Source organism: Falco biarmicus, chromosome 7, assembly GCF_023638135.1.
Source record: "Falco biarmicus isolate bFalBia1 chromosome 7, bFalBia1.pri, whole genome shotgun sequence".
NCBI classification, from domain to species: Eukaryota; Metazoa; Chordata; class Aves; order Falconiformes; family Falconidae; genus Falco; species Falco biarmicus.
Genome location: NC_079294.1, coordinates 46,514,315 through 46,542,033, shown reverse-complemented (window position 1 = coordinate 46,542,033; position 27,719 = coordinate 46,514,315). Strand labels below are relative to the sequence as shown.

General features: G+C 49.9%; 2 protein-coding genes across 3 annotated transcripts; one reads left to right on the top strand and one right to left on the bottom strand.

Moving 5' to 3' along the window:
* Positions 1-10,670: 10,670 nt before the first annotated feature.
* Positions 10,671-11,280, bottom strand: RPS29 (ribosomal protein S29). The gene is made up of 3 exons (XM_056347766.1): positions 11,120-11,280; positions 10,871-10,970; positions 10,671-10,787 (listed from the first exon to the last, which is right to left on the bottom strand). The coding sequence occupies exons 1-3, from the start codon at positions 11,179-11,181 to the stop codon at positions 10,779-10,781; spliced, it is 171 nt and encodes a 56-aa protein (XP_056203741.1). The 5' UTR covers positions 11,182-11,280; the 3' UTR covers positions 10,671-10,778.
* Positions 11,281-14,109: 2,829 nt separating this feature from the next.
* Positions 14,110-23,207, top strand: LRR1 (leucine rich repeat protein 1). Of its 2 annotated transcripts, XM_056347117.1 has the most exons (4): positions 14,112-14,531; positions 14,621-14,719; positions 18,866-19,593; positions 22,198-23,207. In XM_056347117.1, the coding sequence occupies exons 1-4, from the start codon at positions 14,352-14,354 to the stop codon at positions 22,448-22,450; spliced, it is 1,260 nt and encodes a 419-aa protein (XP_056203092.1). In that variant the 5' UTR covers positions 14,112-14,351; the 3' UTR covers positions 22,451-23,207. The 2 variants fall into 2 exon arrangements, with proteins under 2 accessions (XP_056203093.1, XP_056203092.1); XM_056347118.1 differs by lacking the exon at positions 14,621-14,719 and having other exon boundaries at positions 14,110-14,531.
* The last annotated feature ends 4,512 nt before the right edge of the window (positions 23,208-27,719 follow it).

The window sequence follows — 27,719 nt, the reverse complement described above, 5'->3', positions numbered from 1 at the left end:
TCAGCTCTCTGTTAATAAGACACGGATGTGCTTTACTGCATTCATCACTGCTTTTGAATATGGCTTTACACCCAGTAACTTGTGCAAAGAGAACCCCCCACCGCTCCGGTTTGGCTGGTGTCTCAGCAGGCACCACCTCACTATGGAGGGGTAACCGGTCAGTGCAAGTGGAATCCATATCTTCAACCACACGTTTGCACTAATGGTCTAAGGTGGACTTCAGACCCGACCACCAGCTGAAAGGGGAGGGACACATTTCTGGATGTGTGTGATCCTAAAATACCATCTTCCTTCCTGCTGCTGAACCTGCTTGTATCACAGGAAACATTGATTGGCCGTAACTTCATGAATCCCCTTGCGCAGAGGGAACGTCAGCATCTGCTCATGATCATTCAGGTTCAACCCAAACATTCCCCAAAAACGTGGAAATGTCCCATATCCCTATGTTGCAGATTGTCTTAAAGTTTTACTGAATCTTTCTATATTTGGTGTTTATTTGTGAAACAGTTAACTATAGGAACATCTTGATTTCAAGAAGCCAGCCTCCACGTTAGCACTGTGTTAACACTTATTAACCAGTGATGTATGGGGTGCTGTGCTACTTGTCTTTTGAGGCTGTGTTACTTGAAGTCCTTATTCTCTAGACCATAACCAGAGCATCTGGGTTCTATTGTGTACAGGATAAGTGATTGGACCACTTGGCAAGGCACATCTAGCCGTCCAACTTGGCAACAAAACCTACTTTTAAGGCATCCCAAAGTCAACTACCTTCATTATAATACTAAAGAACACACCCACAGGTCAAGAAGACCTTTGCCCAGGTGAAGACCCTTCCTCTGCGCAAGTGTAGGAACAGAAGAGGATGACACAGCAGATATATGTAAAGTACTAACCAATCATTGTAACTGGGAGTGTACGACCTTGTAATTTTCGTGTATAAACATAACAGTGAAATCTGCATAGGTGTGCTTCATTTGTGGAGATCCCACCGAGAACCCAGCGCTGCAATAAAAAAGCGCCTGCTTACCTACTTCGTGTAGATGGGTTTTTCATTCCCCAGCTAACACCTGTAATTCATCATGAGGTCTAGGAGTGATGTACAGTTGGACCTGAAAATATTTGCCTGAGAATATCCAGACTTGTGAGACCTGCTTTATCCCACAAAGTCTTTAGAAGGGTGAGCCATTGGAGCCCCAACCCCGTGAGCCCAGCTCAGCCCCGAGCCCCCGGCCGCAGCCCCACCGTACGCTGGGATGAACGCCTGGGAGAAACGAGCTGGGCATCGATTTTGTGCTGCCTACTGCTGTGACACCTTACATCAAACATGGGGAAAGAGCAGGGGAAACATAACCAAGTTTTACGGCTCATGTGAGCGCACCGGTGTTGCAGACAAGATGCCATAAACTCGGGGCATAACTCCGGAGGATTTTCTGCTCTTCTAAGCCACAGACCATTTATTTCCCAGGGTTTGTTTAGTGCTTACCCAGGGTATACGCAATCAAAGTGGTGATAAACAATGCCTGCACGCACACACAAAAAGTATATATCTGTGTTCCTAGATCTTCAAGAAAATCAGCTAAACAAAAAGTGGTCCTGAGCAAAGCTAAACCCCCAGGCAGGGGCTGGCTGCTGGTTTCCACCTGCTGTTCTGACCAAGGCAATGTTTTTCCCATCAATGCAGGGGAGTTAACAGAGAAGCAAAAAGTAATTAAGCCATCAGAAGACACTGCAGACATGTAATGATCCCAGGTGTTTGGTTAGGAGGGGATTTCTACAGCATATGTGAAATCCTCATTAAAATTCTCACGTTTTCTGTATGAAATCCTGGTTCTGCAGACTTACTGCAGGCACAGGAGGAGGAGGATGGAGAAGAGCAAGACAGAGCACAGCAAGGAGAGTGTGCTGAATAAGCAAAGCCCCCACTGCGAAGTGTAAAGCTTTAACCGGAGGCAGGACTTCGGCTACACTCTGTTGGATCGCATCCAAGAAATCCCCGGCTTTGGCACCAATTTCCCCTTGCAGAGCTCACCTACGAGCCCCTCCTGGCAGAGGGCTGTGGGAAGCATCACAGCAGTGGCTTTGGAGTTGTTTTTATTCACCAACACAAGCACGAGCTGTCAGCACAGCAAAAAGGGCCCCTGGCTCCCACGTGCCTTTACTCTGATGAAATATTCACTTTAAGCCACCGTCACTGCCCGACAAGCCTCTTTCGATCCGGTGCCAGAAGAAGATGATAAAAATCCACAGGCTGTGAAGGCAGCGACTCGACACAGCTGTGGGGTAAAGCTGATCGGCTGAAGCTGCAGAGAGGGACAGGAGGGGCAGCTTCATCCTCTCGATGCAAGATACAGAATAACTCACTTTCTATCCTACAGGTAATTAAATCACTCAGTCCTGCTCAGCAACATGGGTATCAGCGTTTGGCTTTCAGCCCCTCTCTGTGCAGAGCCTGTCACCACCCTGCGGTGGCCATGTCCTGGGGACCCCTGGTCAGGAGGGGACAGGCAGGACTGCCCGGTCAAGCAGCAGTGGCTGGTGGCCACACGTGGCTGCTGCCTCCACCCCGGGGGGACGGAGCTCTGGCTGCACGCTGGGCTGAGCCACACTGTCCTGTCCCCTGCCCCTGCAAAGGTGCCTCATCATGGCAGGGAATTGGCTTAAGTTATTTTTACCCATGACAGAGCCCAGGTAGTAACTCCTGCACCCCTCAGTATTTCAGCTCCCATTTCTGCCCCGCTCAAAGCCTTTTTTTTTTCCCTTTTAATTTAAAAAAAATTTAAAATAAAAATCACAGACCTGAACTATATACAACTCCTCTGCAAATGCAGCAGACCTGATTTCTATCCCTGCTGCCACCTACCTCCCCTGCTGCTCAAGAAAGCAAGGAGAAACACAGTGCATTTCCCAAAACAGCCCCAGGAGGTCCCAGCAAGGGCTTCATAGCCTGACAAGAGCTCACCTGGAAAAGGACAGGTGGGGGCACGCAGACACACACAGGAGCGCAGGGCGATACTCTGCCTCCGGGCAACTTTCAGCCACCGTGTGATTAATGGCACGTGCCACAGTGGCTGCAGCCTACCCACCCACCCACCCCAGGGCCCCTTGTCCCACTGGACACACGCAGGGAAAACATGCAGGTTTCCCTTCAAGGCATATAAAATTGTCTGCCTCACAAGCTGCAAATACAACATGCTCCCTCAGGGCGTAAATACATCTCCCAAACTCTCACGCTTCCAGGCTCATCCTAATTTGTAGAGTCCGGGAGACCCTCACCTCAGCAGCGAGGCAGCGACCTGGAGTTTACTCAGCACAGTATTATTTAAGACTTAACACTGAGCATTTGCTACACTGAAGTGCCATCGTAACTCATCTGTCCTCGTAAGACCAAGCTGTTTGAGAAGGGCAGCAGCTCTGCTGCAAGCACGGTCAGCACTCAGAGCATACAATCATCACGGAATGGTTTGGGTAGGAAGGGACCTTGAAGACCACCCAGTCCCCAACCCCCTGCCCTGGGCAGGGACACCCCCCCCCCCAGCCCAGGCTGCTCCCAGTCCCATCCAGCCTGGCCTTGGGCACTGCCAGGGATGGGGCACCCACAGCTGCTCTGGGCAGCCTGGGCCATTAGAGGATCTAAATATACAAAGGCTGTTTGAGCTGAAACTATAATAAAATATTACACGTTGCTCAGCAAGCTGATGTCTAGAATACAGTGGCAATCCTACTAACGGGGAAGACGTCAATTTGATTTTTAAGTTTGTTTAAAGCAGTTTTAACACTAAACAAGTAAACATTTATAACTGAATAAATAGTTTTCAGTTTAGTCAAGGAGCATTCAGTGGATGTTGGCATAAATATTCAGTTATGGAAATTATTTGATTGAAATAGATTTTACACGCCATAAATAAACATTGTCTGCGATGAACACACACTCCCAACAAGCGGCACGAATTAGAGAGCCACTGATGCCTAATGCCAGTCTTTGAAAATGTTTTATTTAGAAGCACTTCTGCTCACCACACAGCCAGCCAAACCCCATCTGCCTGGGCTTTCCTAGACGTTCATCCCACCACGTTATTAAACACTCGGAGCAGAAGCACAGCTGCACAGCAGGTGCTGCACCCCTGTGCCGGGGGGGGCATGTCCAGGCGCTGGGACGCAGCAGGTTTAGCAGAGGATTGTGCCAAAGGAGCAAACAAAACTGTAAACCAGGAGCCTGCCACACGCGAGCATCGCTGTGGAGCCAGCCTTTTGGTGTTGGCCACCTGCAGAAATCAGGGATAAATCTGTGTTTTGCCAAAATCAGCTGCAGCTTCGGTGCTAGCAGCAGGATGCGGGCACAGGAGCGATGCTCTCCCCCAAGCAGAGAGCATCAGCCCAGCACTCAGCATAGCTTTTAGCCACATGAAGTAACACGTAGATGCCCGTTAGACTTTTCTAAATTATATTTATTAATAAATGCACTTAAGTTTGGGACTATTTGTAGTGTCAGCCCAGGTGGGGATAGCTCTGCACAATCTTGTAAAGAAGCAGGTGAACTCAGCACAAAGGTAGAAGAAAGCCAGGGATGACCTGACCAGGGATAGGCAGCACCTGGTTTGGGTATGTTTTTAAGCTTCCTCTCCAAAGCAACAGCACGTGCAGGACCAAAACACAAAGTTTGCAGTGAAGCTGAGCCCAAAGGTGAAAAAACAAAAAAACAAACAAACAAAGAAATAAAAAAAACCGAGGGGTGGGGGGAACAGAAGGAAACCAAAGAACTGGAATTTCGGTTCTGGTGTCACACCTGTGTGACCACCAGGGTCACACAGGACCCGAGCAAAAGCGAGGAGAGGGACAGACCCACGGGCTGTGCCTCGGCCCTGCCGTCCAGGGCTGGTGCAGCAGCAAGGATCGAAACACACAGGGATTTCTCCAAAGCAAGGAAGCACAGGGCACCCGCGGGCCAGCCCCGCTGCGTGCTGCGGCTCGCGGAGAGCAGCCCCGCGTCTCTGGGCGCAGCGCTCGGGCACCCCGCGCTGCCGGGCTGGGGCTGGTCCCAGCCGCCCAGCGATGCTGAAACTGCGGGCGGACTGTGCCACCTAGCTTCTACACTCAGACATGGACTGCTGCGCTGGGGTTCCTGCACACACCGCTCAGCCCTACACACCGAAACCACACGTGTCCAGGGATGGCAGAAACCCCCCTGCCTGTGGGGGGAGAGGTTCTGCACTGTGCCGCAAGCCTGCCCCCGGCACTGACCCGGGGTGGGTGGCAGGTAAGACCCTGCCCAGAGTCCCTCTCGGAGAAATTCTGCCTGGCATTCCAGCTGAGCATCACCGAGTGCCATCACTGCTGATACACACAGCCGGCGTGGGGTGATGCACACGGGAACACGTCCACTGCACCTTCACACGGGCACTGAACCTCATCCTAGGACCAGGCACCCCTTCCACCTTTCCCGGCTGACCCTCATGCCACAGAGCCCAGGGCACTCAGAAAGCTGCATTTGGAGCAGCAGCTCAAAGCCACCACCACCAAACACCCTGTTTCTTCCCAAAATTCCCAGGTCCCTTTCCCTCAGCTTGGGGGTGCAATGAGGAACAGCTTTAAGTTCAGCATGCTCCACTCCGAGCATCGCCTGCAGCTGACCCATTGGAGCAGCCTCCAAGCTGCCCCAGGTAGAACCTGCTCCTTGCAGGAATTCAGTATCGTCAGTGAGTGTTGGGAATATCCACATCCCTGGACAAGCTGCTCTCCCTGCTTCAACACCTCTCACTGTGCAGAAAGCGTTATCCCAGTTTGACAGCTGGGGAGCTGAACGCCACGGCAGCGGAGCAGGTTGCAGAAGGGCAAGGAGCCAGGTCCTGACCACAGTGATGGGGATCCGCTAGGGGCCTGGCACTCACCTCAAGGTGCTGTAAGTAGGAAAACAGCCTGAAGATCATCCCCCATCCTGGTCCCACGAGCCCCCTGCTGCGATAAACCAGATCAAGGCGCACCTCTGCATGCAGGAGGGTCATCGCAAGGCATGGGCTTCCACAGCACCCTGCTGCCACAGCTTACCTGAAGGAATCACACTTTTTTCCTTATCTAAGCATGTCAGACAGCTTTATTTTTATAGCCTAAAGATGAGAGTAAAAGCCAGTGTTTTACCCAAAGCCTTGCAAATTCCTCCTGGAGCCTCTGACAACCGTAGATTTTATCTGGCGCATAATCCAATGCAATTTAGTGTTTTTTCAACAATTCAAATCCCCTGTAAACTCTATTTCAGCAATTAGAGGTTCATCTCTTTGAAAGCTAAGGCATCACTATCTTTTACTTGGCTCCAAACAGGCAATGTTATTTCCCTACAGGAAAACATGTATTAGTTGTTTGCTATTAATGCAAAGTCCTTGAAGAGTATTTTGATTTTACCTTTTCTTTAGGGGAATCAGCAGCTCTTTATAAATCATTTTGCTTCCAAATAAGTTTGAGCTTCACATCTGTGCACCTTCAGAGTCTGTAACCATCAGCTTTAGGAAGAAACTAAATGCAATTTTCACTATAACGGGAAATTCAAGGTTTTGGCACCTAGTCTTCATTGCATATTGGGCAATAAATACCTAGTTAAGGCAGCAGTAAGGTAAAAAGGCATCGCAGTGTGTACTACATGGCCTTCCCTCTAGACTTAAAAGATGGGAGCAGTAGAATAGGAAAAAGGCAAAGAACACCTAAAGCATTTACAAAATTACAAGGTGACAATTCAGGTATTTTAATGTGTACAAAGTAATTTAAAAACATATTTTAGCTTTGTTTTCAAATAGGAAGCTGCTTTTCAATTGCCATCCCTAGCTATCTGGTACAGAGAGGTTTTTTATTGTTATTGTTTTCCATCACATAGGTAACACAGATGCTGTGGTGCTTAACTCTGGGGACCAGATCCTCAGCCGCTTTCGAGCAGCGCAGTTCACTGCCCTGCAACAGCACCCACAGAGGGCAAAGGGAGCAGCAGCCCCCAGAGCCTTTTCACCACCAGAAAGGAGCTTTGCTCAGGAAAGAGGGACAGATATCCACTGCTCCCGACCAGATTTGAATGTCCCTCGCAGCTCTGAGCATCCAAATAATTCTGATACCGCTGCCATTCTCAAAGCTTTCAGGCTGGTACCCAGCAAGGGGGCATCCTCCTGTGACCAACACGGGGGGGGGGGGGCTGTGGGCAGGAACACGCTTCCCACTGGGAAGTGCCACAAGCACAGCTGTGCACCTCGAATAGGTAGCAGGAGGCAAACTGGACCTAGTTCTGTGTAAAAACCAGCTGTGGGAACTGCAAAGACTCTCCCCTCCCGTTTTGCATCTTTACTGACCTTGTGTTTCACTGAAATTTTACACTAAGGTCAGTTATGAGGAGGTACATGAAAACAGCGTGGAGCAAAACCGCAAAGCACCTTGCACGGTGAGCAGAGGCACGGCTCGTTATCAGGTTCACACGGTGGGAATCACAGTGACCTACTATTGCTAACACAAACCCTTGGTGCAAGACATCAGGCCTCTCCCTGGTGTCAGGTTGCTGCCCCAGACAGCACTGCTCTGCACACAGCAGGAATTTCCTTCTCCAGAGACAGCCAGGTTATAACACACACGCACACGACTGCTGCCCGTGCAGGAAGAGGCACTGCACAAACACAGCGCGGGGCAGGAGAAGCAGCTCAAAGCTCTCACGTACAAAGCTGTCATCACAACCACTCCTCGCATTTCATGCTTCTGACCAGTTATCCACATCCACAGAGCCCAAGCAACAGCTTCACCCAGTGCTACCAGCTCCCCCGCAGCAGGCGCGGTGATTCACACCAGTTGCTGAGACCAGCTTTTGCACTGCAGCTCCCCATTCAGGGCATCCGGAGCAGCCAGCAGCAGACAAAGCTCTCCGGTTTACTCGCTTCCTCGAAAAAAGAACACATCTTTCTGATTGTGGCATGGGTTAAAATAATGCTTTAGAACAAGACTTGCTCTTCCCCAGTGAGAGTACCCCCGACATAAGAAACCCAGTAACCTGTTAGAGAGGCAGTCAGTGCTTTCTTTCAGAATCACGCTGAAGCCAAACACACCCCGTAGGTTTCACCTCCCTGCAGACACCAACAGACACTGGGGGCGGGGCGTGTGTGTGATCTTTAATGACTGTTCATAATGACTGGGGGGGGAGGGGGGGAAGCAAAAAATCACCAGAGGAACTAAATCTTTTTATTTTTATTTAGTATAGAAGCTCACCTTTACACTGAGGAGTTTCCAGATAAGAACCAGGGATTTAACCATTCCTCAAAGAGGAAGCGGCCCAACAACATCCTCTGGCAAAGCTGGCCCTTCCCCACTCCAGCACCAAACTGGACCAGCACCAGCCATAGCTCCCCAAGTGACCCCAAATACGCATCCCTGCGTGCCACACAGGGCTGCCTTTGGTAACAGGAGCTGCCGAAAGGAACCACTTGCTCCCCGCCACCTTCGCAGGCTGCAGCAGGCATGCCACGCCACGCTGGTCAGCACAGCATTTTGAGAACTGGTGCATTGTTAGAATGCAGTAAACCCTTGCCAGAAATCTGTTCAGTCTGATGTCATCACCCCACAGCAAAGGGCTGATGGGAATCATCTGAGCAAGACAGCCCCATACAGTCATTTTAATTTTTATACCAGGCTTTAACTACAAATTGATCTTATTTAGCACCCCAGGATTTGTAGTTAGCTGTGTGGTTAGTCTCCTTGCAATGAAGCCATGGTAGCTGCTCTTAGGATGGTAACAACACACTTTCCCCCAGCTCATAGAATGGGTGGGAAAGGAGCTTCACAGGGCACCTAGTCCAATCCCCTGCAGCAAGCAGGGACATCTTCAACTCCATCAGGTGGCTCAGAGCCCCATCCAACCTGGCCTTGAATGTTACCAGGGATGGGGCATCCACCACCTCTCTGGGCAACCTGTGCCAGTGTCTCATCACCCTCAGCGTAAAATTCCCCCCTTATATCCAGTTTGAATCTACTCTTCTAGCTTTAGAAAACTTCCCTTTTCTGGCTGACATCCCTGTAGAGGCCCTTACTATTATTCTCTGCACCTCCTGTCAAGTTCAGCTCCATCCATGCCTTGGCCTTCCTGACCCCATCTGTACTCAACCAGGTAGCATCCCTGGATCTTGCAGGACCTTCCCAGGATACCTGTCCCTGCTTCCACTGCCTGCGCAGCAGATGCAGGAGTTAACCCAGCCAGCTGCTTCAACTTGCATTTCTTGTGTTACTTACCAAGTATTTTTCTAGTTCTCATTAGTTTCAAGTAATTCCTAAACCAGTCACCAACTGACCACAGCAGATTTAACCAGCCAGCTGAGGAAAAACGCAGCACACTGAGCCCGTACCATCACTACCAGCCCACAGCATTACCTCCCCAGCCTTTCAGCTTTTGCTGTGAACACACCTGCAACCCCTGCCCAGCAGCTGCACATCCCCAGAGGTTCCTCACAGGGAGTTTAACATTTGAAGGCCAAAAGCTGTGACAGGAGGCTTGCCTGCCTACCTACCTCTGGCAGCTCAGTGCTGACCTTATGCCATGGGATCCACCACATCTCTGCTTCCATCACTGCAGTAACCAGAACAGGCTTGGCAACAGGAAGGTACAGCCATGCTTCAGTTCAGGAGGGAGCCTTTACCACACAGAATAAATCCTCCAGCCAACTAGGTCAGCACCTGGGTTTATTTCCATTCCCTCTTTGACTTCCCATCTTTTTCAGTTTAATAACCAGTGGGACAAAAAAAACCCACAAAAGGCTATTAGGGATTTCCAAACTAGATGCAGAGCACTTAGCCGGAAGGGATCAGCCCATTTGCCATTTCAGGCATCATCAAGACATTCATCTCATCAGTAATCTCACATACAGCAGCAGAGACACTCCAAAAAACAGCCTAAGCAGCAGGACAGCACTGTATGCTTTTAATCCCCTTACAGGGAATTCAAAAGCCTCACCCCAGGTCTTTGGCACAACTGAGAAGTGTTTGCCCAAGTAACTTCAGTCTTATCATACCACAACCTTTATGTGGCTGGAGACCTCAGAAAGTGGCAGATTAAGTGGAAGCGGTGTGTAGCTCCAGCCATATTAATTCACTTCCTTCAGAGGAAGTGAGGAAGTGCAGGCAGTACAGCCCATCACACACAGGCTCCAGCAAACATCTGCCCTGTCCGAAGGCTGCCACGGGCTCTGGATGCTGTTACCTTAACTTATTTTGCTATCAGTTGTAACCTTCCCCACAGCTTCCCATACCAAGAAGCACTAGGCATCCTAACAAGTGAAGAAAGCTTGGACACATTTCAGGTAGAGCTCTGTACCCCACACACACTGCAACATCACCGTTTTCTGCATTAGCAAGAGCACAGTTTGCCACCATCTAATGCAAGCACAACCATTACCAGCAGCTACACTCCAGCAGACTGCCTGGCCATTCACCTAGCAGTCATTTGAAGCAGACCATTCTACCACTCTGCTTGCAACCCTGAAGGCTAAGGGCATCATAAAAGCATCAACACTCCTGAGACCACCTCATTTTGTACGGGAAGACTGAAGACAGCAGGGCAGGCTTGCTTAGGCCTGTCCCCAGGGCAGCACCCCTCTGGCAGGTCCACTCTGAGGAAGTGAAAGCCCTATTGCCATTAGGACCTTTACAAAAGGCAAACACACACATTATCAGTCGGGAAGGGAGACTATTTATTGAGTAGGGCTGCGCCGCGATGCTACAGATGTGTCAAGGAGGCCCAGGGAGTTCTGGCGACAGCCTCATCCTCCCGGCGCTCAGTCCAGCTGCAAGAGAGCGAGAAAGGAGAGGAGTCAGCGTAAGGCGATCCACCCGTCCCGCCCCGCACGGCTCGGGTACCGGCCTTTACCTTGATGAAGCCGATGTCCTTGGCGTACTGCCGAAAGCACTGCCGGCACATGTTCAGGCCGTACTTGCGAATGAGGCCGTGGCGGTTGGAGCACACGCGGCTGTAGGGGAAGAAAAGAGCAAGGCCGGTCAGGACGGGTAATGGCGGCGCAGGGCGGGGGAAAGGAAGGGGGGGGGGGAAGAAGGGTGAGGAAAAAGGCAGCTGCCGCGGGCCAGGGGGAACCCAGGAGCCACACGGCCGCGCACTGACCAGGAGCGGGAGCCCTGGCCGAACTTCCTGGGGTGGCTCCAGTAGAGCTGCTGGTGGCCCATACTGCCCGCTGCGCGCCTGGCGGCTAGAGAAAGATGGCGGGCCGCGCACGCGCTAATCAACCCTACCCCGCCTCCCGGCCTGCACCGCGGCGCGCCTGCCCGGCAGTGCGCAGGCGCGCGGAGGGAGAGGGGCGGGGGGGGCGTTGTCTGCGCGGCCCAGGCCCCGCCCCCGCCCCGCCCCCGCGGCGTGACGTCACGGCGCGGCAGCACTAGGGGCGGCGGCGCGGAGCTCGCAGCGCCGGGCGCGGTGGCGCGTGCCTGTAGTCCCAGCTACTCGGGAGGCCGAGCCCGCCGGATCGCTTGAGCCCAGGAGTTCTGGGCTGCAGTGCGCTATGCCGAGCGGGCGTCCGCGCTAAGGCCGGCATCAATATGGTGAGCCCCGGGGAGCCGAGGCACACCAGGTTGACTAAGGAGGGGTGAACCGGCCCAGGTCGGAGACGGAGCAGGTCAAAGCTCCCGTGCCGGTCAGTAGCGGGATCGCGCCTGTGAATAGCCACTGCCGCGTAGCCTGGGCAACACAGAGAGACGCGGGCTCCTTTTCCGACCCCCCGCAACAACGCTTTTGCCCTACGCGCACACCGGCCCCTGCCGCTCGCAGCACCGTGCATGACCCCTGCCGCCCACCCACCGCGCACACCGCCCCCTGCCGGCCGGCTGCAGCACATCTGCCATCTGCGCATGCGCTGACTCCAGAAAAAGAAATTGCTTTGCAAGAATTAAGAGATTAAAAAAAAATAATAATTACAGTTTAAGCCTAAACCTTAAAAAGTTCACGTTGAAAGCAAATATGGAAAAGATTCACTTTTTTTTATTCTGTCTTTTTTGAGGGAATTTTTTATCTTTTAGAATTTTTTTTTGTCCTTTTTTGGGATTTTTTTTTTATTTTGTCCAATTTGGGGAATTTTTTTGGCATTTTTTCATTGTTTTAAACTTTGTCCTTTTTCGGGATTTTTTTTATTATTATTATTTTTGGCAGCTTGTGCCGGTGCTTGACAACCCCTTTGGCAAAGAAATTTTTTCTCATGTCCATAAACCTGCCCCAGCACAACTTGAGGCCGTTGCCTCTCGTCCTGTCACTTGTTACCGGGGAGCAGAGGCTGAACACCCCCAGCCCTGTCACATTTGTGCTGGACCCCCTGGCCAGGGCTCCCCTCCGGCAGCCACTCCCCTGAGCCATGACATCACACTTTTTGGAATTTTTTTAGGTTTTGGATTTTTTTAGGTTGTGGGGCTTTTTCTTAAAATTTTTTTTTTGAGGTTTGGGGACTTTGGTTAGTGCAGTGAAAGCTGACTTTTGGCAGGCAGCAGCGAGGCTGGCTATGCCTTCACCCTCTGCATCCCCTTGGCACACAGCCCCCACCCAGCCTGCACCACGGACCCAAGAGTTCTGTTAAGTTCAGCAGTTTTATCCCAATTTCTACTGCAGCCAAGCTGATAGCAACTCTTTCCAGGTGCTGAAATTTCACTGTTGGAGGTTCCCAACCCGCGCTCTCTTCACCAATATGCTTTAATGTTGCAAATTCCTCAGTTTTTCTAATTTTTCACTTTACTGAATTTCTCCCTGTTATTTTGGTAGCACTTCTTCCGTAAGGCCCCGCATTCTCCTATGGCTTAGACAGCCTGAGCTGCCATGAAGAGTAGGCAGATGATAAGGGCTGGCACAGGCATCTAAATCAACCAAACAGCAACTGTACGCCATAGCAGATGAATGTATCTTTTTACCCGGGCTTGGTTTCCAAACACCCACAACTCTCATTCCTGGTGACATTTCCTGAACCTCTTTTAGCAGCAAACCCAGCCTCAGCCCAGCTGGCCATGCCGGGGCCAGAAGCCACCACAGGGTGATGGCAGTCACTGGCAGTCATTCCTGCTGTCACCACGCTGGGCAAGACTTGGGGCAGCGCTGGGAGCACTGGTACCTTTGCAAATGAACACACAGAAGGATTTATTGTAAATTTATATCTATTTTTTTACAATTAATTCACAGGATCCCGGACTGGTGAGGGGTGGAAGGGGAGCAAAACCTCCCCAGATCTAAACTACAGTGAACCTTTTTTGAAATTGCTTCACAAGAAAGACTCCACTTCTTAGGAACTGATTGTCCATCCCTGGGCACTGGCCAGGCTGCCCGGAGAGGTGGTGGGGTCTCCTGCTCTGGAGACATCCAAACCCACCTGGACGTGGCTCTGTGCAGCCCACTCTGGGAGACCCTCACGGTAAAGACGTTTCTCCTCAGGTTCAGGTGGAACTACCCGTGTTGCAGCGTGTGCCCGTTGCCCCTTGTCCTGTCGCTGGGCACCGCTGAAAAGAGCCTGGCCCCGTCCTCTTGGCACCCGCCCTTATATATAAATACATATATATGTATAAAAAAGATATTTGTATGAAGCAGTACGATCCCCTCTCAGTCCTCTCCAGGCTCACTCTATTCCTCTGTTACATACAATTGTAGAAATCGCCCAAAAGATTTGCCTGCAGTGTGGACCCAGGGCACTGAGCCGCTCCCTGCGGTGAGGCCAGTCAACCCTTCCGCCCGTTCCCTGTGCCTCACACCCTGGCCTGGGCTCCCCGCTGTGGCCAGCACGGGCGGTGTGCCACTCCCGCTGCCAGCCCCAGGTCACCGAGCCCAGGGGGCACCGGGGACCGGCGTGCCCACAGGGCTGCGCTCCCGTGCCCCTTCAGCTCCCCTGTGTCTGCTCACCCCCGCCACCTCCCTCGACTCTTTCCGCCGAACGAGCCGAGCCGGGCCGAGCGGAGCCGATGAGGGCCGAGCCGATGGGTGCCGAGCCGAGCCGAGCCGAGCCGATGGAAGCCGATGGGAGCCGATGGGAGCCGATGGGAGCCGATGGGAGCCGATGGGAGCCGATGGGAGCCGAGCGAGCAGCGCCGAGCAGAGCCGAGCCCCCTCCAGGGGGCGCCGGCGCAGAGCCCGCGCTGAGGGCCCCTGGCCGGGGCTGGCCGCTGCTGCCGGTGCCGCCGCCGGTGCCGCCGCTCTCCCTTCCCGCCGGGCGAGCCCTGACGCCGGGCGGGCGGCCCCCAGCCGGGCTGGCGGCGGCAAGCGGGATATCGGGGAGACAGGCATGGCGGCGGGCAGCTGTGCGCGGAGAGCGCGGGAGGCCCCCGGGCGGTGCCGCCAGTGAGCGGGCCGTTGGTCGGTGGCGGGGCGGGCGGAGATGCGGCTGCAGTGCGAGGTGGAGGTGGTCAGCCGGCTCCTGCCCACCTGCGGGCTGCGGGGCCGCGGCCGCGCCACCAGGGCTCTCCTCTCGCTCGGCCGCCCGCCCGGACGGGCGCGGGGCGGCGGCGTTTACCTCATGGTGTGCACGGCGCGGGACCGGGTCGGTGCTCGCTACAAGGTGGGGACGGCGGCGGGGAGGGGGGAGACCGGGCCGGGGCGGGTCCCCTCGCCCCGCCGCGGCTGCTGAGCGCCCGCCTTGCCTCGTAGGTGCAGGAGAACATCGAGCGGTTCTTCACCCGGTTCGTGGAGGAAGGCAAGGCCACCGTGCGCCTGCGGGAGCCCGCCGTGGACGTCTGCCTCAGCAAGGTGGGGGGGGGGGGGGCGGCCGCGGCTGGCGGCTCGGGACACCGACGAGGGATCGGTGCCGTCCCGAGCTCGGAACCGAGCGGGTGTGGAGGGGCCGGGGTGCGCCCCGCCACCGTGCTGGGGGGAGCCCGGTGGGTGCCCAGGCTGCCGGCTCGAGGTCCGGCCCGCGGACGCCGCACGGCGACTGACAGCGCAGCTTCGGCACCGGAGGCGTGCGGCGGCACGGAGCTTGGCTTTGTGTGTCCTCAGCAGGCTACGGCAAAAAGGAGAATAGGAGGTGCCTTGCTCACTTTGTGCCAGGAAGGCTGAGCCCAGCTTCTTTGCTGGGCTGTGTTCTGATTCTCCCACCTTCTGCTTCCTCTGGGGAAACAGCGGGAGCAGAAAGTCCATTTTTCATGTTGCTGTTCATCGCTTGTGTAGAGAGAAACAACTCTTCATCTCTCTGATACGTCATCTTGCTCTTTTGTCCTAAATTCCATGAAACGGTTAGTGCTTACTCTCTTTCTAATGAAGAGAAAAAAAAAAGGAAAAAAAAGGAGAACACTCTTGTCTTAGTGGCCAAGCAGTGTCCCCACTGGTTTTCAAAGCTGGAGACACATAGTAAGGATCAGCGCTACAGGCACTGTCTTGCCTTAATGCTTAGCTGATAGTGGGACTCACCAATGTATTTATTTCCAGTTCATAAGGTATTTGAAAGCTGTAAAGTGTTTTTAATAATGATAAACACACCAAAAAGATCACGTTAACATTCAGTTTTTATGCTGGTTAAGGGTTGGGTTTTTTCTTGCGCCTGTTCCAGTAATCTTATGTAGCCTTTCAGAGGAGGAAAGCAGGACAGCTTTTCTAAAACCTTAGAGTTAGGATGTGTAAATAAAAGCCAATAATATTGATTTTTTATTGGGAAAATAATTTTTACTTTCTGTTGCAACTGATTATTTGGCCTGAAGAAGGAGATCCTTCAGTAATTTCAGTGATGTCGGACTGAGCAGCTGTAACTGTGAGTGGTGAAGCTTATTCCTTCACAAGCAGAATGCTTTCTCAAAGGGTCTGTCTAAGGAGAAATGCACAGGGTGTGTTTAAACTGCAGCTGCAACAGGCACTGACGAGAATCTTTGCCAAAGCAGAGTGGAGCTCAGGGCAGGCTGCAAGGTCTGCTTGAGAAACAAGGTGAATGAATCTGTATTTGGGAGGGTGATTTGCTGAAAAGAAAACAAATGTGACCCAGCAAGGGAAAAAAAAACACCAAACACTTTATTGGGAATAAGACTAGTAACTAAACATAAGCCTGAATATAACTGTGATAGGTCAAGATTTTGCAGAATGTGGCACAGTGCTGTGGTGGTCTGGAAATACCTTATCCGTGCAAGAGTGAAAGCTGTAGGTAAGGGAAGTAGCCTTAATATGATGAAGAAAGCAGTTCACCTGTACAGGGTTGAACAGAAAAGAAGCTCTGTATGTCCTGATCCAATTAATTTTTCTCTTGTCAGAAGCAAATGCGCTCTGTATCTTGCAAAACAGAAAACTCATGCACTAGATTCAGAGTATCTTCTTGTTCTGCATCCTTTACTCTGAACAATTCAGCTGAAGCCTGAGAAGTCAAAAAGTTTATCTCAAAGCAAAGGTACAAAAGCAGGCTTGTTGTAAGGGGATCTACTAGTAGTGTAAAATTGGGGAAGAAAGGTCTGTGGCTTAGTGCTACAAGATCTAACTTCGACTGTTCGTAGGGCCTGTAGGAAAACAGTTTGACAGATACTCTTTCAGTGTGGGTAGTAATTTAATTAACACTTACATCCATTGTTTTCTGTATGATAAGATAGCCCAAAACGTTGTTAGACTAAGTCTCAACTGAATCTAATGAAACAGGGCTTAGAATAATGACCAGAGTTTCTCCAAGGAGGCTAGATCCTCACTCCCCATTTTAACATAAGGCTCACCCTTATACTGTCAAGCTCCAGAAACTAATCCACTGAATTCTTCCAAAATCAGTGATATTATATATTTCTTTTAAAAGCTCCAAATCCAGAAACCAAATTTAAGATGCTTGGTAACTCTTCTGTAGTGTTTCTGCTAGTCTTCCATGATTTCTTTACAGAAAGGCTTCTTGACTCTCAAAGGTGGACAAAAGCTTTGTAGAAAAGAGATTTCCAGGTATGACTATAGCAGTTGTATGCAACTACTGTGCAAAATCCATCTTTGAGTTCTGCCAGGCAGTGCAATTTGCTGCATTCAGCCACATCAGAAATTTAAGTTGAGAAACATCGGTCTGGAGCATTCAACCCTGGAACAAAAATAATAAAAGTCACTGTGTTGGGTTGTTGGGTTTGGGTTTTTTCCTTCAGCAAGCCTGTGCCTGCTGCATTGCACACAAGGTCTGAAATCCATGTAATCTCCAATTGCCTTGTCATCATTCATTTAGCTCTGAAACAAGAGACTTGTTAAGGCATCAGCGCAGATTAACCTCTTCTCCTGACATCTATTCTGTGGTTGAGAGTTCAGGCTTGTGGCAGAAAATTGCATCCTGAGTGCTTCCATCTAATTCTTTGGGTTTTTTCTTAGTATTTTTCTCAAGGTATTCAAGGTTCCTCAACAATGGGTTTACAGATACTACGTTGCCTTTATGAAGGTATCGCGGAGGAAATTTGATGCAGAGATATCTGTTGTGCTTCATGCTTTGAGTGCAAAGAAATGTTGCCTGTAACTTCATTATAACATACAGTCATTTCTTTCACTTGGTCTTTACAGATCTGGAGGACTTTTTCTCTTCACTTCCAACTTTAGTTAGCTACTTATTACCCTCAGGAGCATGACAAACCTGCCTGTAGTTAGGGGGAGTTCTATAGCTGAATGCTTTTGTTGGATTGGCTGAGATAACGAATGCTGGTCTTGGATACAAGGACTTTTTATGTGCACCTTCCCCACCTCTGGAGGATATCACATCGGGAGTTAAGAGAATAGATGTGCATTAAATGCTTAAGGAAGGCAATCATTTTAGATTGCTGATGCAGTGAAATATGTTTGACCTTTATGGTCTTTATTTATGTCACCTTAGCATCCAGAAGTCTCCAGGGTGATTGCTTTGGTGTGGTAGGTGCTTATATTATGTTAGCTAGTTCTGGACCCTCTAGAATTTGGTATAAACAAATACATTTAGGAAAAAAAAGTCTTTCAGGTGCGGAAATGGGCATCACTAGGCCTGGGCAAGTTACAGCTGGGAACAAAGTGCAAACCTCTTGACCCTGAGCCATGCCAAAATGCCAAGCTTGTTCTTTCCTGCAATGAGAGATGACTTTTACTTGTAGGGATGCATTGTGCTTGTTATTTTAGAATTCACTTTATAGCTTAGCGTCTGTCAGCCGCACGTCAGCTTGACTAGGGACTTGCTAGAAAATTTAGAAGATAAATGTTTGGGCACCCCCCTGTTCATAAAAGTTAATTATATCAGTACAAGTGGATCACGGCTTTCTCGACCTTTATTTAAAATACAGGTCATCTGATACTCCATTGATTTGACTCTCTGTCCTTACTGCCATTATATTGTATCCCACTTAAAGCAAAATTGCTCAGTTGTTTACAGAAGGACTGCAAATAATTATCCTCGTTTGATGCTGGCACAACCAAACACAGCTCTGTGTGTGCAACCAGAAGCACTGACTTAACCTGCCTTGAAGCTTTCTACCTACCTTTACGTTGAATTTAGCCTCTGATTTCATCCTCTTCCTTCCTAGCAACTTTCAGAAATTATCACCTCCAGCTTTGGATCTCTGATTTTCCCCCTGTGTGTTTTTATAAACTGTCCCTTTATCCTGTTGCAGGTTAGGAAGATCACAGTGCATCAGGCTTTTTTTCTGTGCTTCAGTTTCAGCTGTGAATTCAGTGCTTTGTTCCTTTTCTGAGTAATGCAGCCTGGTTTGTTTGATCTAGATTATTCAGAGAGGTCGTTATGTCGCATTCAAATTGCATGCCATTTGTTCTTAAATGCTGTAAACAGCACATCAACCTAATAAGCCCGAGTTGTTTCCCTTTCTCATTTCATTGCCCTGCTGAGTTAGTAGCTCCAGATAGGGGTACAAAATAGTTCAGAAAGTGTTAGTACAAATGAGCACAAGAATAATTAACTTTTAATTCCACCTTTGTGTTTTCCTGTAGGCAAATGCCAGCAATTTAAAGAATTTCCTTTCAGCTGTGAGGCTGGCTCACCAAGGGACCGACATAGGAGCTCTCCCTCTCTCAACTTTGGTACCAGCAAAGAACTCGGAGGTGGAAAAACCGAAGACAAAAATGATCATAACCTCAAGAAGGGACTATCCTCTCACCAAAAACTTTCCTTACTCCCTCGAACATCTCCAAGCCTCGTACTGCAAACTTGCTCGGATTGACACGCGTGTACTTTGTTTGAAGAAACTCCGAAAACTAGACCTAAGTCATAATCATATTAAGCAGCTGCCAGCTACTATTGGTGACCTGATCTGTCTTCAGGAGCTTATTTTGCATGACAATCACCTGGAGTCCTTCAGTGGGGCTCTATGCAGCTCCACCCTTCAGAAGTCTCTTCAGTTCTTGGACCTGAGCCAAAACAAAATCAAAGCCCTTCCAATTCAGTTTTGCCAGCTGCAAGAACTCGTTAATTTAAAGCTGGATGACAATGAGTTGATTAGGTTGCCCTTCAAGATTGGCCAGTTATATCATCTGCGCTTTCTGTCAGCAGCTCGAAACAAACTTCCTTTCTTGCCCAATGATTTTAGGAAACTCTGTCTTGAGAACTTGGATCTCTTTGGAAATCCTTTTGAACAGCCTAATCCACTTGTTCCCAATATACAACTGAAAATACCATTGACTTTGTTAGAGTGTGCTGCAAGAGCAACCATAAATTACAGGTAAGAGTAGCATGCTGGGTACGCATTGCACCTATTCAGTTTCAAACCTGTCGAGTTTAAACTTTACTGACTTCTTTTTTCCTGTCAGCAGCTATTGCTCTTCACCTGTTAAAAACTGTAAGGTTAAAGTTGCTTTGAATTCCGCTTGTAAAATCATCCCTTCATTATGCAGGATAACGCAGTAAATTGGTGACGTGGAAGCGTTTAGAGCAAGCTATAGGTTTAAATGCTTTTGTCCACAAAATGGGGGCACCGTAACAGAAGATTCTTGCCCAAAGAGAATCGGTTCTACAACCCAGAACAACTTCTGACATTTTGTATTGAGGGGTTTCCGCTACAGTAGAGTTTGTGGCACTGATCATATTTTGTGTTGGGCTCTTGGACATTGCTTTCAAAAATGGTTCCCCTTCATCTTGTGCTCACATTAAAGTACACTAAAACTGTGTGTAATGCCCATTAGCCTGTGTGAGAGCAGTGTGTTGGCAAACGGTTAACTTCTGCCGTGCAGCTCCTAGTTACAGACATGGACCGGTCTGCCTCTGCTTGAGATGGGACCTCACACAAGCTGAGTAGTGTTGGAAGGGTACTGCAAGGTGGCTTCTCAGAGGGCAAGTGTCACACTGGAGTTGATATGACCTACTGCAGGCTTCTCCCTACCTTAGGTTTTCCCTGATGTTTATTTCCTTTGGTGTTGGAGTAAGGTTACTCTGTCTTATGTGGAGAAGCCCAGTTCTGAGGTAATTTTAAAAAATACTATTTCACCAAGTGAACATCACCCTTGCCAGGCTGCTGTTTGTTGTCAGTTCTCTCTCCTTCTCCAACACGGCTTGCATAGCTCTGCCTGCGTGCCGCTGCCTCTGATCCTTTGGCACCAGCTGCTGCTACTCCCTCCCTGTTCTGGGTGCAAAGGGAGCAGGAAGATGGAAAAAGAGTCACCAGTACAGAAAGGGGGTGAGAGACAGACTTGAAATGTTCCAAATCTACGTTCTGTGTCCATTCCTGCCTTAGGGGTGGGCAGCGCCCCATAAACCTGGGTTAATTGCTCAGAAGTCTCTGCTAAAGGTGTCCACAGGCATGCAGGGCACACCCTGGAAATGAGCCGAGCAACCAAATGTTCTGGTTCAAATCTTACCCTGATTTTATTAGAGTAATTAAACTCCACATGTCTCCTTTCCCAACTTTATATAGATTGCAGTGGTTTTGTTATAAGTATTATTAAGGCTGGGGTCTTACTTTCCTGGAGAATATAATCCCTCATCACTGGTCAGATTTTGGTGCTCAGTTACATTACCGGAGTACCTAAGGATACCTAGTCATTAACCCAGGCCCCATGCAGCAGGCTTTAAGAAAATGGCACCACACAAAACAAAAAAAACTTTCTGCTCCAGGAGTCTGGTGAGACGAGAGGCAATGAAAACAGTCCCCTTGCCCACAGATCTGTGGTTATTAGGAGACAACTTTGGTCAGAGTGGTCCTGATTATCTTAAGTGTAAAAGAAAAAATAGTCAAGTCTAAGAAGTGGGCAACAGACATTGTCTGACATTCACCAGATGTGAGAATTAACAAAGAATGAGAAACAGGAGTGATGATGGGCTGTAAAAACCTTGAGAATGGAAGAAAACAGGAGGAGGGAAGATGTGAAAGCAAATGTTTGGAAAATCAATCTTCGTAGTAGCAGTCTGGGCAAGTACCAAAGCTGTGATTATGCTTTTCCTGACCGGAAAAAAGGATGTCCTGAAATTGAAGTGGTAAAAAAAAAAAAAAACAAACCAACCACAGGAGTCTTAGCTATGTGAATGATGGTATGTAGAAAGAATTGGGAATGTGTAGGTGTAGTCAGGATGTGAGTCAGTGAGACCTATTCTGTGAGTCTCAAATGACAGCTGGGCACTGGTGATACCCACACTTTGAAGTTAACTCAACAAAGTACTTCGGGGAAAATACTTATTTTGTACCCCAAACACAAGGCCACTCTGCTGCGAATTTAAAAAGAAGCAATTCTTGTTCCTGTCTCTGGATGTCATTATTGCCATGATGGATGAACAGAGTGGTATATCAAAAGAACCTTAATTTATGGCCTGCAATGTAGTACTACTGTAAAAAGGCTCTTTTTGTCCTCTCTTTCCTCTAGATACGGTGTTTTTATGCTACTACCACTTCTTCATATTAGAGAGTGAGAAGTAGATGGTGGGTGCTTTCTCAGGCCAGGATGAAATACAGTGATCTTCCTGGCTAACGTGAGGGAAGAGCAGATACGTGCCCAGTTGTTTCATTATTCATAATCTTCTTTTTAATTATCTGTCACTGTGATACAGGCTGTTATGATTTCTGTGAACTCCCTGGTTCTTGCTGCAGTGTCTTCTGGAGTTCAGGCCCTTTGTACTTAGGGGTCAGTAACATGGTTGCATGTGTTTAGCGACTGTCTTGGAAGGTGGTGTTTAATTACTAACTGGTTCAATATTGCAGGTGGCAAAATTTCAGATTTGCCTTGTCTGTGATTTCAGAATGGTGTTTCTTCCAGCTGGTGCATATGGCATGTCGCTGCGTTTGAGTGACACTGGTTAATTTTGACGTGAATTCACACTTACTCCTCTTGTTCAACAGAATCCCTTATGGTTGTCATCTTCTTCCTTCTCACCTCTGCAAAGATCTGGAAGTGGCTAAAACGTGCCAGTGCGGAAGTGCCTGTCTGAGCAGCTTCATTCAGATCACGGTGACCATGAATCTCCACCACGTAGCTCACACCGTGGTCCTTGTGGATAATATGGGAGGTACAGAAGCACCCATCATCTGCTACTTCTGTTCTCTAGACTGCTATTCCCAGTTTCTGGATAGGTGCCTGCAGAGTAACGGGTGACCATTACCAGGTGCAAAAGCTCTGCCTGAAGTTCTGTCCAGTGACGGAGGAGCCTGAAATTGTTTTCTGCGTGTTACCCACACGTGCTGCAACAGAGCATTTGCTGCAGATAGCAAACGTCAGTCTTGCAGTGAGGGGGCTCTGTCAGCCTGATCCGGTTGCCTGACTCTTCCTCCACCGCTAGCATCTCCCTTTGGTTTGAATAAAGATCAATGCTTGGCTTGAATGAACCTTCCTTAGAATGTATTTTGCTTTCCCCTATTACTGTGATTCTGTTTGGAGTATCACGACAGTTTTCTTTGTTTTGTGGAGTAAGTCGTTTCTTCTCACTAGGGGAAGGAAGGTGAGCTTATATTGAACTGCTTTGCTTACTTACGCTTGAGGCTCTGAACGCTGCCTACAGAAGATGGCTGCATTGGCTTTTATCACTGGACTGGGCTCTTCCCGACCTGTTTACTGTAGAGCAACTTGGCAGGCTGCTATGAGAAGTAATTACAGTGGGAGCAGTTCCAAAACTGGTCATGTAATTCCAGGTGCTTCTTTTTTAAAAGTTCTGTTACAGCATTCTCACTTCAAGTGGGGACCAGCATTGCTGGTTGTTTTTTTACCAGAACAAATGGGTTTAGTTTTATCTCTTTGTGATACAAGAAATTACTTTTTCTAAATATGTGACCTAAACTTTGTTTCTTAACTCTCATGTTTTAAAGGTTCTAGAGTTGTTCACTGTGTCAACTTATTAAATTTTGAAACCCTTCTATGTACATGTGAATTGTGTTTTCTCTAATGAGTGTCTCATCCAGTGTATTCTAGGGATTAGCTCCTGGCCTTTTTCCTGATGAAGGTACCGAAATACTTGAGAGTATCCACACACCCTTATTTCACATCTTGTCAGCTGGTCCATGGCTGGGGTATTGAAACAGCACGGAACAAAAGTCCCTTGAGAAGTCTTTAGGCATCCCGTGCCCTGAGACATGTGATGGCTTGGAGCGAGAGGGAGCACGTCACACTGTTATTTTTGAAGCGGTATTGAAGCAGGAGCAGCAAATTACACACTTTGCATGTCTTCGGGTTATAGATAAGTACCCTGCTGTGGCAGTCATGTCGTTTCAATGGGAAAACAGGATATCTGTACTTCCTGAGCACAGAACTGATCTAGACTGGGCTTCAAGTGACAGCTCGATGCGATGTACAGCACAAGGAGCAGCCTGGAAGGCAACAGCAGGCTTTGGAAGAAGGTACTGGCTTGCAGGTATAGCTTAATGTCTCCTGTGCGAGCACAACCTTTGTCCACGTTCTAAAAATCGGCAGTTTCAAACTCTTTACTAATCCAATTAGTAGCATTCACATTCATAGTAGAAATAAATATTGAAGCACACCTATGAAAGGGCTTTGCTCAGACAAGGGCAAAAGACACATCTTCCTGAGGAAGAGGATCCCTTATTCTAGAAGTATCGAGTGTCATTAAAACTTTCTGTGAAGGTCAGGATAACTTGACCATGTTCTTTTGATACAGTATTCATAAAACCGTAACTCTTAAGCAACTACAGGAAGAATTGGATGAATCATTCCTTATATGTTGCTCTTCAACTAGAGAGAACTTGTGAAGGAGGGAGGCAAGTGTGCCTGTTTACCTCAACAGCAGCCTTTGGAAAGCACTGCAGAGCTCACCCTGGGAGTTTTTGAATAGTTGTATGCTAATGCTGTTGTAAAGGGAGAGAGATCTTGTCCTAATTGCAGCAGCGTAAAGATTACTCATTTGGAAAAATACCTTTTAGGTGGAGTGCATGATTAAGGGGAGGGGAAGAGAGTACATGCAGAAATTTGGCCTCCTGTGGGACTGGGGAATTTCAGATGCAGATGTGTGGGTGTCTGCATGGCTGAGGGCCTGCCAGGGGGGCCAGCTGTGCTGGGCGGAGGAGGGAACTGCACCTGCATGGCCCAGGGCGTGAGCAGCCGGGCTGTGAAGTCAGGTCCAAGCCCTGCTGTGCTGGGAGAAGGGATCAGCTGGGGGGCCAAAGGCCAAGGTGAACAGGGCTGCAGCCCCCCCTTGGCGGGGAAAGGAGACTGTGGGAAAGGGCTTTTTGTACACAAATAGTTTGCTGTCAGCTCTCCGTGTGCGCTGGGTTGGTTGTTTTTTTAAACCCCATGTGTGTGCACTGGGCTGCCATTACCTCTGAAGCGAATGCCATCCCCAGAACTTGACTTGGCTTCCCTTAATCCTCTGAAACTACGGCAGCTGACACGGCGTGGAGGAGGGTGGTAGGGTGCTGGAGCCCTGTGCTGCAGAGGTCACTGCATTAGCACCAGGGCACCTTCTAGCAACGCAGCAACGTCCCCAGTGTGCTGTGATCTTGCCGTCTCCACAGAGGTCAAATGTGAGGAGGAGCTTTCTGAACTCCCTGCTTTCCCACCACCCAGCAAAAGACAAAGAAAAGGGAAGTCTTGTGCAGCCAAGCAGAGGGGTCGGAGGGATGTACGATGTCCCCAAGTTCCCTTGGGAGTCTGTTCCAGCCAGCTCCATTTTCTGTGTCTCACAATCCCTGCAAACAAGCTCTTTCCGTGCTGCAGAGCGTTGTCTCGGTAGGGTGAAGTTCCCCGATGGCAGCTTCATCCCAGAGGTGCGAGGTGCGCGGGGAGGTAGCTGGGCTCTGAGCCGGGGGGCTGCAGAGGGGTGAGCAGCCGGGGCAGCTGCTGCAGCGCTCCGTGCCTGCGCTCCCGGCCCGGCGCTGCCGGCTGCCAGCCCGCCAGGAGGTGGCGGGGGAGCCAGAGCCGAGGCCGCTCTTCCGAGTTAGATAGAGGGCAAAGCAGAAATCGCTTCTTTCAGGAGCATCTTCTCCGGCGGTTTCCCTGGCGTGCCAGCAAGACGGACGCGGTGCCCGACATCTCCTCCAGCTCGCTCGTCTGGGGAAGAGGCCGACTGGCAGGTGCGGACGCCGGTGTAGATGGCAAAAGACGGGCACAGTTCTGCTGGCTGACAATGCAAGCACAGGAGCGTGTGTGGCCCGACTGCTGTGCCCAGGGCTTTTCGCAGACAAAATGGGACCAGGCAAAAATTGTTCTCATGAGAAACTATTCTACCTCATTTATTGTACTTGTGGGGAACTGTTGGGCCGGTTACATGGTGTTTCCTATTTGTAGCAACACAATTTGATTGAATCAAACCAACTTTGCTGCAGAGTCCAGCCTCTGTCTTTTAAGCAATGCTCTTTTTTAATGCCTCGCTTGAAAACCACCAGTTGTGCCTGCATGATTCGGAGAAACTTGCTGAGTTACACGAAGCTCAGCAAAGGTCAGGCTGTGAAACTGTCATTAAAAATGCGTCCTAAACATAGAAGCATCACTGTGGTCACTTCTCGTTTACCTTGTACCCAAGAAGTTCTGTGTTTGCCTTGGATGTTGTAGAGTCAAGTCCTGCAGGGTTACTCTCATGGGGTTAAAGCAACCGATGGCTCTCACTCAGAATTTGAGGACACTGTCTGATGTGAGACGCTGTTAAATGCAGTTGAAACCTGTATTTACCTGTCTCGTCTTGGGGAAAAAGCCTTGATGGCAGATCTCGAGTTGATGCTCATGAATGCTGCTGCAAGCGGGGCTGGTGGCAGGCGGGGTCATTCTTTAATTGGCCTGGGTTTGCTGTGCTGATGCCACTTGGCGTTATCTGAGTGCTTTGCAATCCTTCATGTGTTTATCTGTGTGCTGCCTGTGTGATAGGGAAACTCTGTTATCCCAGTGGGACAGCATTGCAGTTGCTGAAGTTTTACCCACAGCCGTGGCAAGATCGTAAATCTGGCTCTGTGGGAGTTGCCTTCTTGGGACAAGGAATGCTTAAAATTAGGAAAATGAGTATTGATTGCTAACCCAGACTAAAAAATAAACAGCCCCCGAACCTGCATGTATCAGTAACATCCTGCGCGGGAGGAGGTGGTAGCAGCCTCCTGAAAACAGTATTGTAGTGCCGTAAGGGATGAGGCGCAGCGGAGACCCTCATGGCGGGGGTGCTTGTGAAATGCGGGGCCACTGCTGCGGGCAGGCGGACAGAGTCAGAAATTCCTGCTGGACAGAGTGGGACATGCCGGCACTGCCGTTCGCTCCATGGCCAGGCTGGGGGCTTGGTGGAACGCTGCGCTGTTGCTGCTCACCGCCACCACCCCCACACACGGCACGGGGACGGCTGGCAGGTTTGGAAAGCTTCTCGAAGGCAAACTGGTGCGGTTCCGCAAGCACCAGTGTCCTGCTGCCACCCGTCCCAAGGACATGCATGGGCACCGTGCCTGGCCCTCGGAGCACACCGTGCCCTGGCCACGTCACCACGTCTCACAGCTGGGACTGTTCAGGATCCCCAGAGTAACCCCTGCCATTATTTGTAACTGTAGGATTATTTCATTCTAGATTACTCTTGTAGTTTTAGAATGACCGTCATCTTACATTCCAATTCTAAAATTATTGTCTTATGTTCTTGTAATTCTAGGATTATGTATTATTCTTGTAGCTTGATTTTATTATGTGTTATTTTTGGAATTGTTGCATTGTTTTATTATGTATTATTCTTGCAATTTGAACATGATTTTATTACGCATTGTTCTTGCCACTCTAGAATTATTTTCTTGTATTCATGCAATTCTGGAGTGATTTTTGAATGTATTAGTCTGGCAATTCTAGAAATTTAGTACTCTTGCCATTCTGGAATTTTCTTCTTATACATTAATCTTGCAAATCTCGACTAAATTTATCCTTGCAGTTCTAGAATTAATGCGTCTTATTCTTCTTGTGTTTCAGGAAGGAATGTCTTGTCTCGCTTTGTCAAGCCTGGCATGGTTTTTCTTTCCTTCTTGCAGCTCTAGGGTGAGTCTCTCACGCGTTGCTCGGGCACATCTGGGCCGGTTTCACCGCTCGGTCCCAGCGGGGCAGCTCCACACCCGGCTCCCGCAGCGACTTTCTCTCGCCCCCGCACCCTCAGGGGCTGGGGGCCCGGCCCGGAGGTGCCGCCGAGACCCCAGCCCCGCTTCGCGCTCCCGCTCGGTCCCGCAATTACCGGCGGCCAATGGCAGCGCGGCGCGGCCGAGCGCCCGGGGCAGCAGCCGCCCCCGGGCCGGCCCGATGTGGGGGGCGGGAGCGGCTGCGCGGCCCCCAGCCGGCGGAAGCGGCGGGGAGTGACGGCGCTGGCGGCCAATAGGAGCGCGGCGGCGGGGGGGCCGTTGGCCTATGGCGTGCGGCGACGTGTGCGGGAGGGGGCGGCGGCGGCGCGCGCGCGCTGCCTGCGGGAGCGGCG

Bases quoted from the DNA above. Each gene is read 5' to 3' on its own strand.
- RPS29 (XM_056347766.1), bottom strand. From the start codon at position 11,181: ATGGGCCACCAGCAGCTCTACTGGAGCCACCCCAGGAAGTTCGGCCAG. The intron at 10,971-11,119 runs GTCAGTGCGCGG...CTTCCCCTACAG, and splicing joins GGCCAGGGCTCCCGCTCCTG to CCGCGTGTGCTCCAACCGCC.
- LRR1 (XM_056347117.1), top strand. From the start codon at position 14,352: ATGCGGCTGCAGTGCGAGGTGGAGGTGGTCAGCCGGCTCCTGCCCACC. The intron at 14,532-14,620 runs GTGGGGACGGCG...CTTGCCTCGTAG, and splicing joins GGGTCGGTGCTCGCTACAAG to GTGCAGGAGAACATCGAGCG. The intron at 14,720-18,865 runs GTGGGGGGGGGG...GTTTTCCTGTAG, and splicing joins TGGACGTCTGCCTCAGCAAG to GCAAATGCCAGCAATTTAAA.